The sequence below is a fragment of the Aulonocara sp. 'chitande type north' Nkhata Bay genome, linkage group LG4 (assembly GCF_057382095.1).
Source record: "Aulonocara sp. 'chitande type north' Nkhata Bay isolate Kocher_YH1m ecotype deep benthic linkage group LG4, A_spYH_male_GT1.1, whole genome shotgun sequence".
NCBI classification, from domain to species: Eukaryota; Metazoa; Chordata; class Actinopteri; order Cichliformes; family Cichlidae; genus Aulonocara; species Aulonocara sp. 'chitande type north' Nkhata Bay.
The window spans coordinates 30,326,793-30,342,629 of NC_141347.1; the positions used below are offsets into that span (position 1 = coordinate 30,326,793).

At 39.5% G+C, this 15,837-nt stretch overlaps 2 protein-coding genes across 4 annotated transcripts; one reads left to right on the forward strand and one right to left on the reverse strand.

Annotated features, from left to right (window-relative positions):
- Position 1: 1 nt before the first annotated feature.
- LOC147332955 (peptidyl-prolyl cis-trans isomerase FKBP10-like) lies at positions 2–7,236 on the reverse strand. 2 transcript variants are annotated; one of them, XM_086289796.1, is made up of 10 exons: positions 6,908–7,236; positions 4,860–5,005; positions 4,584–4,773; positions 4,344–4,489; positions 3,126–3,315; positions 2,869–3,014; positions 1,448–1,637; positions 1,092–1,234; positions 841–1,004; positions 2–720 (listed from the first exon to the last, which is right to left on the reverse strand). In XM_086289796.1, the coding sequence occupies exons 1-10, from the start codon at positions 7,105–7,107 to the stop codon at positions 535–537; spliced, it is 1,701 nt and encodes a 566-aa protein (XP_086145922.1). In that variant the 5' UTR covers positions 7,108–7,236; the 3' UTR covers positions 2–534. The 2 variants fall into 2 exon arrangements, with proteins under 2 accessions (XP_086145922.1, XP_086145923.1); XM_086289797.1 differs by lacking the exon at positions 6,908–7,236 and adding an exon at positions 6,211–6,428.
- On the forward strand, positions 7,038–15,027 carry p3h4 (prolyl 3-hydroxylase family member 4 (inactive)). 2 transcript variants are annotated; one of them, XM_086289798.1, is made up of 8 exons: positions 7,038–7,242; positions 9,057–9,602; positions 10,418–10,567; positions 10,675–10,846; positions 10,929–11,057; positions 11,148–11,293; positions 11,798–11,881; positions 14,121–15,027. In XM_086289798.1, exons 2-8 carry the CDS (start codon positions 9,156–9,158, stop codon positions 14,268–14,270), a joined length of 1,278 nt encoding a protein of 425 aa, XP_086145924.1. In that variant the 5' UTR covers positions 7,038–7,242; positions 9,057–9,155; the 3' UTR covers positions 14,271–15,027. The 2 variants fall into 2 exon arrangements, with proteins under 2 accessions (XP_086145924.1, XP_086145925.1); XM_086289799.1 differs by lacking the exon at positions 7,038–7,242 and having other exon boundaries at positions 9,048–9,602.
- Positions 15,028–15,837: the final 810 nt, after the last annotated feature.

Below are 15,837 nucleotides of genomic sequence, written 5' to 3' on the forward strand. Positions count from 1 at the left end.
AAATATTTTATTGTACATTGGTACACAGCCACAAACAATACTGTACAACTAGTGTTTTTTGTAATCATTTTTATATTAAGATGAAGGACCAAAGGTAAATCTAAATTGCTAAATCAACAGCAAATCACATGACTTTTGTAACAGCTGGACTATTGTGGAAGTTGGGCCCTGCCCAGATTCTTGGTAAATGACATGTGCCTTCCTTACAGATCTTTTTTCTTCCATCAGCATTTTAAAAGCGCTTCTGGCCACAACATACTGACCATGTTTTTGACACATCACAGTTATAAAAACACTGGTGTAAAAGTTATTAATGATGGCTGAATCTCATATAGCTGCTTTGGGTTCAGAGTTTTGTATGGAAAATACAATTTTTCCAACTACAGGGCGAGTTGTCTGAAGTGAAAAGGCCCAGTAGATGAGAAATGAGTCCTGAAAAATTCAGAGCTGTTCCACAACACACTAAAACAACAGCGTTACCTCAGCCATTGCACGCCTGTACTTAATCACCAGTGAAACACGTAGATGTCCTCTTTATAGCTCATCTCTTGCTTGTTTGGACACGTCATCCTCTGTAACCGTCAGTTCATCTTCTACGATCTTGCCATCTTTATTACGGTCTTGATTATCAAACATGTCCTTAATAATGCTGTCGGCATCAATCCCCGGCCGAAGACGACCTTTGCCTCCTTGAACCTGGAGCCTGATGAAGACTGAAAACTGGAGAATATTGGAGGAGTGTCTAAGTTATAAAACATTTTTACTGTGTGCAGCAATGTTCCTTTATTTAAAAAAAAAAAAATTAGAAGGTAAAAAAGTCATTTTAGCTTCTCTTTTTACCTCCTCAAGGGGGACCTGTTTGTCTCCATCAAGGTCCATAGCAGGAAAGAGGGGATCAGGGCCATCCCCGACCCACACAAACATGTAGCCTTCAGGTACACCCTTCTGAAGCTCCACCAACTCCAACTCAAAGAAGAGCACTGCACTCCTTGGAACTCCTCCGGCTGGAGATGCCATTAAAGAAGAGGAAAATTACATGAAAAAGAACAAAAAATAAATAAATACTGTATCTGAGTTTCTTGATGACTGACCTTCATTTTCACCATGGCCAAAGTGGGGAGGGATGACCACTTCTCTCCTCTCGCCTACACACATGCCTCTTAAACCTTCCTCCAGACCCAGGATCACATTATTTCCTCCCAGAGTAGTGATAGAAAGTGAATCATACTGGTCCCTGCAAAGTGATTCATAACTATTTTTAACAGAGAACATTTAGGAAAGAAAAAAAAACAACCTGGAGCCATGCAAGCATACATGCTTTTGTCATAAAGACAAAGATGGTATGAATTCGAGGCCCACGGAAATCTGTCAGACAAGGAGCCAGCAATGATTACATGCATGAGGTGGAGGGTGCAGTGTAGCAGAGTGAACAGCAGAGGGCGCTCACGAGGTGTACAGCAGGGTGCCGTCCATCAAGGAGCAATTGTAGCGGTACTGAATCAAATCGTCAGCTTCACTTCTCATGTTACACTCCTGAGGCTTATGGGTAACTTTGATATTGACTGGATCTTTTGGGTTGTGGAAATCAATGACGTGAATGTCAAAGACGAGCACAGCAGATCCAGGAATGAAGTCTCCTACAAGATAAAATGAAAAAACAAAACAAGAAACATGACATTTATACACATAGAAGTACAGACGCATGCGTTAAAAATACTTTGATAAAAGTTGAAGTACTGATTCAACTTCTTTACTCAAGTAAATTGAAATAGTACAGGACCTGAAATGTATTCAAACTAAACAAGTAAAAAGTAACTCTTTTGAGGATGTTTCTATGAGCTATTGTTGTGCAAAACTAACTGAACCTCGTGCTATAGTAATATAATAAAACAATTAATAAATGAGAATACAAACTTTATTTCAGTCTGAACTGTAATTCTAAAAATTGTACTCAGCTTGAATCAGTTATGCAGAACACGAGCATTTAAGAAGAAAAGCACTATTTTTTTGTTGCATACATTGTAGACGATGACTTTGCCTCCACAGCTTAACAGGGAAATGAGCACAGTCAGGATTAACATGGGATTCAGCAGATGTGGGAATGCTAAGATTGATTGTAGTGGTTCAACGTGGGGAAAAGAATTACAATAATTTCTATTTTGGGCTCCAGCAGATTTTCTTTGTGTACAGACTGTGATCAGCTGACTTCTACTGCTGCTGCTCTTTGTTTGATTTACACAACTGAATTCAACAAGCTGTAACCCAACATTTCACAAGCTAACTTCGCTGATTTCCATCCCTTACACTGACAGTATACTTTTTACACTGTCTTTATACTAGATGGTATTCAGTTGCCCTTTTTCTGTAGAGCTAGCTAGATGCTGAAGTACCATGACTACAGAACATCTACACTCGTTCCGGTGATGTGCCAAAAACACTGGCCTACTTTAACCTGACTGTGATGCAATAGATTATTAATAAATTACATGGTTTTACCTCATCTTGTTGTATGCGATACCCCCTGGTGACTGATATACCATTAGATACACTATTGCCTTACATATGTAACTTTTTAGGCTCAAATCACTTTGATGTTTGAATGCACACAGGGACATGGAATAACTCCACTCAAATTCCTTAAACCTAAAGTAACGAGTCTACTTTGAAAATGTAAGGAGCAGAAAGTACACATATTTGTGTGAAAATGTTGGGAGTAAAAGTAAAAAGTTTTCTGAAAAATAATTAAAGTACAGATACCTAAAAATTCTAGTTAAGTACACTAAGTATTTGTATATCACTACTTCCCACCTCTGATGCGCTCACTCAGACAACACTTTAAAACCTCCTATTTGCAGACATCAAACTCACCGACTCCTTTTTCACCATACGCTAAGTGAGGAGGAATTACGACCCTCCTTTTCTCTCCTATGCACAGCCCCTGCAGGGCTTTGTCCATCCCTTGGATCACGTATCCCATACCGATGTAAGTGTTGTAGGTGCTATTTCGCTGATAGCTGTCAAAGGAGAGTGAGAGAGAGCTTGAAAGAAGCTTATTTGGATGATAGCTTATTTACTTTCTAAAAATGAAAAAACAAACAAACAAACAAAAAAACTCTCAAGTGTACCTCGAGTCAAAGAGTGTGCCATCCTGAAATGTGCCATTGTAGTGGTAGCGGATGTAATCTCCAGTCACTGTTGTGCGCGTGCAGCCTTTAGGCACTTCCTTTGCCTCCACGATTACATCATCCTTGGGGTTAAAGACATCAACTATCAGCACCTCAAATACCAGCGTGGCCTGAGGAGGGATCATGGTTCCTGTTGGGAGGAAAGAAGCATGTTCATGAAAGAAAGTTATTTAAAAAAAAATTAAAACTCATTGAACAAGTGACCACCTAAATCCTTTTTTATCTACTCCGATTCAACTGAGGTTTGTTAAATGATTATTAAGACAACTCTAAAACATCCTCACTCACAATTTTTGAAAATAAATATAAAATAAGACAGTGCAATTTAGACAGTACAAGACAGTAAAAGAGATTGAATAACCATCCTGCAGCTAGCTTAGCCTCTGTTACTGCACTCAGCGCTTAGGAAATCCAAACCCACAAGCATTTACACTCCACATCGAAAATGAGAGGATGCATATCTGTGGCCAACACTGGTTACCAGCAAGACAGCCAATTGAATTTGAAAGTATCCATATTGAAGCTTTGCCCAGCGCAAACACCAAATAAGACAGCAAGGAAGGCCATCCAGTAAAAGTCAAAGTAATGGATTTTACTGTAACAAAATTTTGCCCCTACACACATCCTGGTCTCCATTTTTTAAAGTACGCCCAAAGTTTTAGGATCAACTTTCAATCTTTCTGATGCTTTATTTTCCTTGTACTAGAGCAGGAATGTCAAACTGATTTCACATCGTGGGTCACATATAGAAAATATTGATCTTAAGTGGGCCAGACTACTGATACTCACCTTTCAGTCACTGAAAATAAGTTTAACTAAACATTTATTTCCCGTGACATCTTAATATAAGAAGTGCAATCTCAACAGCACATCTCAGTTTTTCTGTCAGCACTACTCGTTGGGCTTTAAATTGTAAGAAATAAATGTGCAAAATGAGTTGCTTAGTTGCATTGTTCACATTTTCTAACAAAAGCATGTTTTTTTTTTTTAGAAAATGTGAACAATGAACCCATTGTAAAAAAAACAAAACAAAACAAACAACCCAGAAATTTAGTAGATGGTGAAAAAACAGTTACTTTTCCTGTAAGTTCATTGTAAGTTCAGGTGAATTAAAAGAAATGCCACACTAGCCAAAGACATCTTAATAGTAGTTATTACCGTAGCCATTCTCTCCGTATGCCAGGAAGGGTGGGACGATAATGAGGCGTCTTTCCCCAATACACATGCCCAGAAGACCCTCGTCCATGCCTTTAATGAGGTCACCCTGGCCCAGGTAGGTGTCATAGGTGGCATTCCTCGAGTAACTAAATAAAGAGTTGACAGTTCAAAGTTCCTGATAATCAAAGAAACAAACAAAGAGATGCTTTTCAGCTTCTAATGAAACTTTTGCCCTCTCACCTGGAGTCAAAGAGTTCACCAGAGAGCAGAGTGCCGTTGTAGTGGTAACGGACAAAATCTGATGCTGCAGTTGTTCGCCTGCAGCTCGCAGGTTTGTCGAGAGTGCGGATCTCAACCTTGTCCTTTTCGTTCCAGATATCCAGCAGAAGGACATCGTAAACCAGCACAGCATCAGGAGGGATTATACCACCTGAACAGAGATAGAGATCAGAGTGTCACAAGTCAGCCCACATAATGCCACCAGTAAAGTGCCGTCACTGCTGTGCTCCTCTGCACCTGTTCCTATGCTTCCATAGGCCAGATGTGGAGGGACTGTGACCCTCCTGCGCTCGTTGACACACATGCCCAGCAGACCCCGGTCCATCCCTGCGATGAGTCTGCCCAGGCCGACCTGGCTGATGAAAGCTTTGCCTCGATCATAGCTGCAGAGGCGGTGATGGAGATGAGAGTGAAAAACAGCGTGAACAAAATAAAAATGGGTTGTGATTTTTTAAATTAATTTATTTTATTTTTCTTTTCAAGGGAATGGAATGCAAGGGAGGTATGCCATCTACTAACTAGAGATGGCACGATACCACTTTTTTATGTCCGATACCGATACCGATATCATAAATTTGGATATCTGCCGATACCGATATGAATCCGATATAGTGTTTTTTAATCAACAAAACTGTTTTTTTAAAATATCTTGCTGCATTTTGCAAGTCTGCAAGTTCATACTCAAGTTTAAAACAACAACTACACTAAAGCTATTCTGTTATACCTGTATACAAAAAAAATATTTCATAGTTCAGCAATACTGATCAATCTAATAAACTTAGACCTACACCATCCTCCCTATTCTGGTATTTTAAAGAGTACTTAGCGTAAATATTAAGCAACCTAACTAATAGGGTTCCAACTCCCAGCAACAACAAAAATAAATAAATAAAAAATAGGGAACCACCCCTCACGCTCCACCTCATGATGCTTAATCGACGTAATCAACCTTAATTTGATGCAGTGTGAAAAAAAATGCACAGAAATCAATTATTTTTCAAGAAATATTAAATAGATTCAACATCTTTCTTCAACAAAATTGCAGACTGCACAGATGGTACCTTCCCAAAGGAAAATGTACTATAGCTTACTAGGGTATATATATTAGACTTAATAGTCACTATATACAGTAATTGACTTCTATTCATTTTACATCAAATTAAAACTTTGGGTGTCAGATAATTATTTATTAAAAGCTAGACATTTTAAATGAGAATAAGAAAGAAAAGTATGTCTTTGTGCCCCCTTTTCCCAGTTAATGCCCTATCGGCCCCCCTGGCTAAACTTTGCTAGATCCGCCCCTGCACAGTTACCAGCCGTCAGCTACGTAGAAAAAGATCCTGGTGTAGAAAGTAATATTAAATAAATTGTAACAACAGCTTATCAAGCTTAAACGTGCTGCTGTTGTTCAGCCGCTGGTTTGCTCTTTCTGGCGCAAAGTGGACCAAAAACAAACAAGAGAGACTCACGACAGAAAAGCCGATCAGCTGATCAGTTTCACGATTGAAGTAGCAGCCGGAGAGCGAGAGGCAGTCGCTCGTTAAGCTTAACGTGGGAATGCTTTACAAACATTCAGAGATGGACTTACACACTTGCTTTACTTCTCTCGGGGATAACTTTGTCGGAGATGAAATGCCAGGTTGCTAGCGAAGCTCCAAATGCTATCCAGACCACCGACAGGTCCCGCATGCCACAGCTGCTCTATCACGTGATGCATACTGCTCCGACGTTCTGAGGCGAGTTACGGCGTGTTGCAAGTTTTGTGAGGTGCTTTCGTGATATTTAATGGATCGGATTACATTTTTTATTTTTCTCCGATATCCGATCCAGTAATTTAGGTCAGTATCGGACCGATACCGATATGTAATATCAGATCGGTCCATCTCTACTACTAACTGCCCGAAACTAACCCGTGTAGATACTAAATCACAGCAAATAATTGCTGTGATTTTCTCAGCTTCACCTCTGCTGAAGCTGAGATGCTACTGACACGTTTGCAGTCATCACTGCTGCAGTAAACATATGTGAAGAAAAATCCATTAAAAGAACAAATAAAATGCGTGTTAGCTTTCTTTACTTCTGTGCTTACTGTAATAACTTTTTTACTGTGTAAGCATTGCCCTTACTGCACAGTGAACCATTTTTAATCACACAGTAACCATAATTTCATTGAAAGCTAACGTTACAAGCAGTTCGTGGGAACTGTAGTCCTTTTCTATACTAACAATTAGCGCTAGTTAGCTCATTCTGAAGCTAAACTAACTGACATTTCGCTGTAACTTCACCTGGAGTCAAACTTTTTCCCGTCTTCAAAGAAGGTACCGTTGAAATGATAACGAACAAAATCTTCTATTTCCACTTCTCGAGGACAAACTTTCGGAATGTCATAACGATCCACGACAACGTCGAGTAACGGACCGGGGCTACAGTTCACAGTCAATAAGTGCGACAGAAGTAAAAGCTGAAAACATGCCAATAAATCCATTTGAAAAGCTGCTCAGTAGAGTGAGAGCCCGTCTGCCCGCCGGTGATGTGGTTCAAGATGTGGAACCGATACAGCAGCAAAAAGTTGACGCTGGTCTGGCCGTGAAGCTCGTTTAAATGACATAGATGACTTCCGGTAAGGGATTTCAAAATAATAGTCCTCCAACCAGAGGAAAAAAAAGACACTTTAATATTCAATATAAAAGTTGATAATGCTTATTTCAACTTTTTTCCCCCTGTAAGTCTAACTTACTTTGTGTGACATAAATAATAATAATTATGATAATAATAATATTATTGTACATAAACTATACAGATTTGAAATATTTAGCATGTAAAGTACAAATATACTTGATTTTATCTGAATGCAGCCTTCCTATATACTTCTTACACTCATGTCTGGTTATCATCTTCGGGTATCAATAGGGAAGTATGGATAAATAACCACATCTGCTTTGAGAGATAAGTGTTAGCCAGGAAAAGGGACACTTCCGCTTAAAGTGGGACCCTAGGTCACCCTATTTGTCATTAACATTACAGATGTATAATGTGAACGGTAGAACATTATGAAAGTGTGTGAAAACTGAAAAAATAAGATTGTTTGCCAAGTGTAGAAACTTCCAGATATGCGGTCTGGCTGTTAAGTGGCACCGTGTGTTCCAACCCTGAATGCAGCACAGCGCACGATCTGAGACACATACATAATTTATTTCTCATTAATAATACTTTATATTTTTTAATGTGGATGGAAAACTAAACACACTTCCGGCCTTATCCCATCTCCTTCAGGCTTGCTTGTCGTATCTTTCTGGTCCTGTACTCCAGAGAGGAGCAGGAGGGGGAGTGGCCCCGGGGCCCCCACCCTCTTTCTAATGGAATCTTGCAAACGTGTAATGCCTGTCCCAAAAGGCCCGGCTCTATGATTTCAGCTCACAAATGAAACGAGCCTGAATTTGTAATCCCGTATCATCTGGTGGCACATTTCAGGGAGGCAGGCTCATGCAAGGAGTCTTCTACGGTTTAAATAGTTATTGCATCCTAATAACCATCTCATCCAGACACCCCGAAGGGCTTCTAATGGTAACTGCAAAGATTTTGAAATATTGCAGACACGGAGTTCAAATATGCCCACAAGTCATGTGTCAACTATGCGCATGGATTTTTAACCTCACTAGTCTCAGCTTGTCCATTTGCTCGAAATGTCAGCAGAAATCAAGAATCTTCAACTCATAAGACACTTCGTATGAACATTGATAAATATTCATGTAAATTAAAAAAAAAACGATTAAAGTAATATTACATCTGGTTTGTTTGCATCTTCTGCGTTTTATGTGGAAAACATTGACCCTTTTCTTCCCAACTCATTCTGTGACGTCTGTGTCAAGCCCCCCAGAATTAACAAGAAATATACCGGAAGTACTGAGCTCTATTTTCAAGGTAATTGCCAAGATTGCATTTTACCGACTGCCAAGCTGCATTTAAAACCTTATATTTTTTAAAACCGTTATATTTTGGAATTTTAAATAAACGAAAAATACTCCAACTTGTAGCGAACCGGATGTTTCTTAATGATATTTATAACAATTAATATTAATTTCACAACCACACTTTTAAACTAAGAAAAGCAGGTTAATCCAGACATTCTAAAAATGCAGCCTTCCAGTAGCTTTTACGCACAAAAACATTAATTGTCATGTTGTTTAAATTGTTTAATTTTTTTAAAAATGAGACTAACTATAAAAATAATATGCACACACGTACTGTGTTCTATATTATTTATCTTAAACGAATATGTATGACCGATGCCATCTTTTAGAAGTAAATACTGTACAGAATGAGCAGAAGACAAGAGATCAATATTTATTTATTTATTTTGATGAACGCTCATTAAAGCTTTTATTCTGAAAATCTTGACTAGATGTTCGCGTTTTCGTCCCGTGTTTTTTACAGGTATCACAGACATGAACGATCCCTGTTAAAGTAAAGAAGGAGGTCTCCTGAGCCATTCAAAGCACTGACAGACGGCTGAGGGAGCCTGTGAAGGTAAAGATGCTCACGAGAAGCTTGTTCCTGGCCTTCTTCTTCGTTATTTTTGCGCCGGTGGACGCTCAGTATGAGAAGTACAGCTTTAAAAGTTTCCCTCAGAAGGACATCATGCCGCTGGAATCCGCGTACAACTACGCGATGGAGCAATACGGAGCGCAAAACTGGGCAGAAACTATCAAGTTCCTGGAGCTGAGCCTGCGGCTCCACCGGCTCCTCCGGGACAGCGAGGCTTTCTGCTGCAGCAACTGCAGCTCCGTCAGCCGGGACAACGACACCCTGTTCGAGGATACCAGCCTCCGCGTCATGCGCCACATCCTGCTGAGAGCTGCTTGCCTTAAAAAGTGCAAGGCAGATTTTCCAGTGTTTAAGCTCACATATCCACGGAGAGATTTATTGGAAACTTTCGAGAAAAGGATACCTTATCGTTACATACAGTATGCATACTTCCAGGTGAGACTAAGTGTGGAAGTGAGTTCACTGGGACTCTGGGAGTGTAATGCAAAGTTGGTGCAGTACTTAAGCACGGCATATCACAAGAATATCTTACGCGTAACGGGAGCATTCATTCAACAAAAGCGTCTGCAGTTGGCTTCTCTAGACAGGCTGGCTCGTTTTACTTACCGAGAGGAAATTTCTAGTGGGTTAGCTGTGGAGTGTAATTTCGCCACTACTTTGCTGTGCGCCCTCCTGCTGGCCAAGCAGCAGTTGAGCATGTGCCACGTCTCTTCCAGTGTTCCCCTAAAAACAATCCCCCTATTCTTCTGTCAGAGTGATGGGGGGGTGGGGGTTACTTAGTCGGCAAGATCTTTCGCGTAAAAAGTATGCTTGGTCATTAAATTGCCTCCACACTAACAACATCCATGCTGTGGGGGAAATTAATTGAACGTACATCATCAGAAACCCTTTAACTCTGAATCCTAAAAGCAGAATATCTGCTGTGCCCCCCTCTTTCACTCAGAGATTATTCTGCATATTTATTTATTGTTGATTAACCCTCCCCCAAAATGATACCTTTTATTATACTTCAAACTAACAGGGTATACCGACCCACTTCCACGAACATCTGTCCAGATCTTTTACCTGACTCTGGTGTGTGATATCTGATATTATCACTTAGTTTCCAACCACTGCATCTATCAGCTGTTTACTGACTTCTCAAGAAATGATGTGCTCTGACATGTCCTCTTTTAAAAACGTTTACCTTAAAAGTAAAAAAAAAAGTATCTTCCTGTAACTCCAGTGCCATGTGTTACATTCTCCCTCAGCTTAACAACCTGGAGAAGGCAGTGGCTGCAACTCACACTTTCCTGAAGAAGAACCCAGATGATGTCCTCTTAACAAAGAACATGAACTACTACAAGACACTGTTTGACGTGGAGGAATATCTCATTGATCACGAGGAGCAGCCATATGAAGTTTGTACCCTAAGCACTGTCGTATTGCACCAATGAGAGGTCTGATGTTTGAGTTCTATGTTTTTTTTTTTGTTTTTTTTTTTTAAATGAATCTCTTTACTACACAGAGTGTTTTCTTGAAAAGTGTGACGCTCTACAACAACGGAGACTTCAGCAACAGTGCTAGAAACATGGAGCAGGCCATCACACAGTACTTTGAAGTATACAACCTCTGTTTAGCTGGCTGTGACAGCTCATATGAGATTGTGGAGTTCAAAGATTTCTATCCCAGCATGGCGGGTAAGAGGAGAGTCATTCAGGAGCAGTCTAAATTCAGATTATTTGAGGCAAAATAACATTTTCTCCTTCTTGCTTCCATCAGATCTCTATATAAATGCTCTGAAATGTAAATTTAAATGCGAGGAGAACCTGACACCCAGCGTTGGAGGCTTCTTTGTGGAGAAGTTTGTAGCTACTATGTATCACTACCTCCAGTTTTCTTATTATAAATGTAAGAACTATTACCAAGACTTTGGCTTTGTTTTGCAGAGATCTGTGTAATATAATGGGTTTTTTAAAACATGTATTACTTTGTTTCCAGTAAATGATGTAAAGAACGCTGCTCCGTGTGCAGCAAGTTACATGCTGTTCGACCCCAAAGACCAGGTGATGCAACAAAATGTGGCGTATTATCGCTTCTACCGGGAGCAGTGGGGCCTCAACGATAATGATTTTGAACCTCGGCCTGTGAGTAAAACAAAAACTGTACCAGTCTTCATTCATCGGCTCTTCCAGGACTTGAGCGGTTTAGCTGCAGCTCATGCAGACTGGATTGTTTGGAAGCAGCAGGCAGTGCATATTGCAAAGCAGGAAAATGGTAGCATGAAGCGGTCACGGCGTGAACATTAACACAATTTCAGGGTGGTAATTAGAAACTTGTATAGTTGTGTACGGCAGATATGTTTTCCTGTCTTTTCTGCAGGGTGTAAAATTGGCAGCAGCTGCAGTGCAGTTTATGGGCTAGACCCATCTGAAGCTGGTCTAGCCTGTAAAGTTCTTTGCATCCTGGTTTTAAATACATGTAGTGCTGCTGTAAACACATGAAGGCTTCTAAACTTAGAGGAGAAAAGCCAGTAAATAAAAAACCAGCTAGCCAAATTTGTCATTCAGCTCTGTGTTGTAAAACTGTTTGTTTGTTCCCACTGGTTGCTTGAGCTTACACAAAAGCTGATGTCCCTTTAACTTTTCCAGGAGGCACTGAGGTACTTTAACCAGACGACCAAACAGAAAGAAATGCTGGAGTTTGCTCTGAGCTACCTGCAAACAGACGATGAGGTATGTTTCTACACTTGGCTCAAAGGCTGATGTTGACTAATGGCGCACTGTTTTTAGACAGCATGAGGGCTTGAGCTTAAGCGTCAACGGAAATTACATTAATTCCTTTAAAGAAAGAAAAAAAAATTATCTGAAGGACTAATCTTTATACAATATGGCATTTAATTAGCAGCATTAAACAAACTGAACTGTGGCACCAATTTAGCAGAGGACAAGCTATAACAAAATCTTTTGCCAATGAGTTTATGTTACTTATTGCTGGTTTCAAACCTTATCTAATACAAAATGATGATCATTTTGATAGATAGACTGCAGTCTGAAATATTAAAAGAGAGAGACATGGTGCAAAAATAATTCTCACTGAAAATGCCGAACAAGGACCAAGTCAATCAACAGCTCCAACAGGAAATGTCTCAATCAAGCACACACACAGTGGAGGTTCACAATAGTTTCAGCACATTCCTCTACATTAGAATTGTAAAGACTTGGATGAATGTACGCTACCAAATGTTGTTCATACATAGTAATATAGCTTATAGAGGGGGAAAGCCTTTAAAACCTATTTTAGGCAAAGACTGGGAAAAGATTTATTTATTTCCTCAGTAACTTCAGTTTGCCGGTCAGATCCAACACTCTCTCATGACTTTTGGTTTCAAGAAGCCAAGATGGCTAGAAGCCCAAACATCAGTGCGACGCTTCAAAACCACACTTTACAAACCAATGGGTGACGTCACAGTGGCTATGCCAATCTTTTTATATGCTGCTACAGTGGCAATGCACTTAATTTACAAGTTAGGGATAGTCCAGTTTGAGACTCTAAATATGTATTGTTTTAAATGTCCATTAGGAAAACACTGAACGCTTACAGTCTGACTTCTATACCAATTTGACATTTTCTTACAAAAACAGTAACTATAAATGTTCATCTAAACTACAAAGAAATCCTTTGTTATAATCCAGCTACTGGTATACAGCTACGATGATCATATCTGACTAAGCTTGCAGAGATAATTATCTCTGAGATGTTTTTTTTTTTCTTTTAACAACAAAAACAAAATTCCACCGGTCCCCTTTGTGCTGGAACAGTGGCTGAGGTATCAGACGCAGATGCCTGAAAACCTCAGCAGATAAAATCCAAACTCTCTGCAGGACTACAGAGGATAAAAATAAGTCTTTGACTTGGAGGATCCAGCTGGGGTTTACTGTTATTGTTTTTCAAAATGCAAACTTCATATCTTCTTTAGGAGTGTAGACCTTTACTTTGGGGGAATTAACCAACAAACTAAATGTAGAGAACACAAAGGAAAATAAATCAGAGGATGAAAGGGAGAAACAGGGGTGAAGGCTGCGGAAGAAGGGGTGGAGGGGGTTGTCTTCCGGCAGCAGTGTGTGGTATGTGGCTTGGAGGTGTTGGCCACTGAGACTGTGCCACATCCATTTAACTCAGGCCGGCTCCTCCCAGCTTCACACTGCCTGGACCTGAGAAGGGGAAAGGAGAACTGTGAAAGTTCAGGCTGAATTACAGGGTGCAAAAGTTGACAGATTTACAGACATAAGAAGAAGAATGTGTCAGTGAATCTCTGAATAGTACTGTAAGTAAGGCTACGTCCACACTAGCCCAGATAGATTTGAAAATGGCCTTTTCATCTGAAAACACTCCGCGTCCACACTAGTGTTTTCAGTCGTTTTCACAGAGTTGTGCATCCACATTGAAAGGGCCGAAAACGCTTAAGTTCCATTACTGCACATGCGTGAAACACAAGAAGATTCAGCCTGCCTCATTTCTGTCTGCCGTTTATTTACTTTCCAGCTCATTGAAACGTTGCAGCAAAATGTCGAGGAAAAGCACCAAGTTTTTTGCAAAAGCGAGTGAGAATTAAAGAATTTGAAGAAAAGCTATCTGAAGCATGTACAAACTGATATTAATCTTTAATAGGGCTGTCAAAATTGAGAGCAAACAAAACAACTCCGCTACCTTAGTTTAATTGGTCACATGACTGTATCACATGACTAAAATGCGTCATCGTTTTCGAAAGTCTCCGTTTTCGCTGTCCGCACTGTGACGCTAAAGCACCGTCTTCAAATGTATTCGTTTTCGAGAGCGTTTTCCTTCGGGGAAAGTGTGGACGGGAGGCCAAAACTGAGAGAAAACAATGCGTTTTCAAACGCAACAGTGTGAATGTAGCCTCATTAAAGAGTTTTCTGTTAATTTGTTTTGTTTTTCTCTTTTACATTTTAGGAAGTTGTAAGTCCAGAAGAAATGACCACCTCTCGCTCAAACCATCCTGACACTGAGTTTGAGGGTATGGGGGATTATGAGGAGTCCCTCCTGGCTGATTGGTGGCAGGAACCCAAAACTAAGTGGGACACTGGAGAAGTCATAGACTGACATCTGTCTTTATCTTCGAGCAGAACACTTTCACGTCCAACTCTGTCCCACCTCCCATGAAAACATGCCCAAAAAATGATGAACCATCTACAGACAAACATCTAGATTCCTATCAGTATTATGCAAAAAAACCAAAAACACAGAGCCCCCCTGGTGATTGATTGTGGGGATTTCTTTTTTTCTGTTTTTTTGACAAGATTAAAATTCACAGCCTTGTTAGTGCATGCACAGCCATGAGTAAATGACGTTTGTGAGGTGAGAACAAATCTTAAATATGCACGGTAACAAAATAGAAAGCTACTTTTGTTATCAGGGAAAAATCATGAATATATTTGGATTTTTTCACTTTGTTATGTGAGCTTTTTCTCTCCCCCTAATCTCCCAGAGTGAGAAGCACCCTGTGTGTTTAGGGCCCTCTTACTGCAGGATATCAAATTTCATCCAAGTTACATTAACTCAACCCATGCTTCTTGTCATGGTTTATCTTACCGGGGGGCTCTGTTTTAATTTTAACTTAGTTGGTTATTAAATGGACACAATTACCCATCATGATGATCAGTATGAAAGACTAATCAATCATTGGTCTCAATGCTGATATTTGCCAATGACTTTTCTACAGTTTTTATTTACTGTTATTTAATGAAAGCTGTGAGGTGTGATATAACAATGCTGACATGGGGCTTTTATGTTGTTATTTGTCATCCACCAATAAGATATTGGTAATAAGATGCTTTTAATTAAAATAATTTAATGTGTTCTTTTTGATTGGAATCATACATTTTTTAAAAATAACTACTTTAATAAGCTCAAATATACTTGCATTGTAAAAACTATTTTGATTACATTACTACTCTAATCAATTTATTGTGGAACCAAGTTTGATTAATATGGTGAAGATGTTTGATAAATTAAATTTAAGGTTTAAAAATAATGTTTTTATATTGCAAATGTATTTGACGCTTGATTTAAAAAAAAAAAAAAAAAAAAAAGACAATGTAGAGGTCGACCTGGTCTCTTGAAAAAATGTAAGCATCCAGTTTATATTATAACATGGGATTTACCCTATAAAAAGGCAGTTAATCTTATTTAGCAAGGACCCAAACCACAAAAGCAAATGAAAAGAAATCTCATTGAAGATCTGTGGCGACTCTGGGGACAACAGCGGAGCATGAAAGCAAGATGTGTGGGGCATTTTTAGATGTACAACAGGAAGGCAAGTGTTTGGGATGTAGTTGCGCTCATGAACCTGAGATAAATAATCACCATTTAGCACAAAGCTCTTGCTGCATGGTTCACCCACTTTGCCCTCCATGTAGAGTAACGTGCAAAAGTCTCGAGCCACCCCTCATTTATTCAGTTTGTGTTAGTAAAATGGGAAAGAGGAGCAATTTATTTAAACATGCAAAGGCAAAGAAATGGAGTGTAAAAACATATTTTCTATACGATCATGGTTTTCTTCAGCACATCCTGAACTTTCTTATAATTTATTTAAGTAGTGTTCAGAAATAGTTCTCAAAGGACATTCAAAGCTCTTCTTTGGAGCTTTGAAACCGTTAAGCACCAGGCA

Coding starts and splice junctions, on each gene's coding strand:
- p3h4 (XM_086289798.1), top strand. CDS start 9,156: ATGCTCACGAGAAGCTTGTTCCTGGCCTTCTTCTTCGTTATTTTTGCG. Junction 10,847..10,928: donor TTTCTATCCCAGCATGGCGG/GTAAGAGGAGAG, acceptor TGCTTCCATCAG/ATCTCTATATAAATGCTCTG. Junction 11,058..11,147: donor CCAGTTTTCTTATTATAAAT/GTAAGAACTATT, acceptor CTTTGTTTCCAG/TAAATGATGTAAAGAACGCT.
- LOC147332955 (XM_086289796.1), bottom strand. CDS start 7,107: ATGGATTTATTGGCATGTTTTCAGCTTTTACTTCTGTCGCACTTATTG. Junction 5,006..6,907: donor GGGAAAAAGTTTGACTCCAG/GTGAAGTTACAG, acceptor CCGCCTCTGCAG/CTATGATCGAGGCAAAGCTT. Junction 4,490..4,583: donor GGTGAACTCTTTGACTCCAG/GTGAGAGGGCAA, acceptor CTCTTTATTTAG/TTACTCGAGGAATGCCACCT.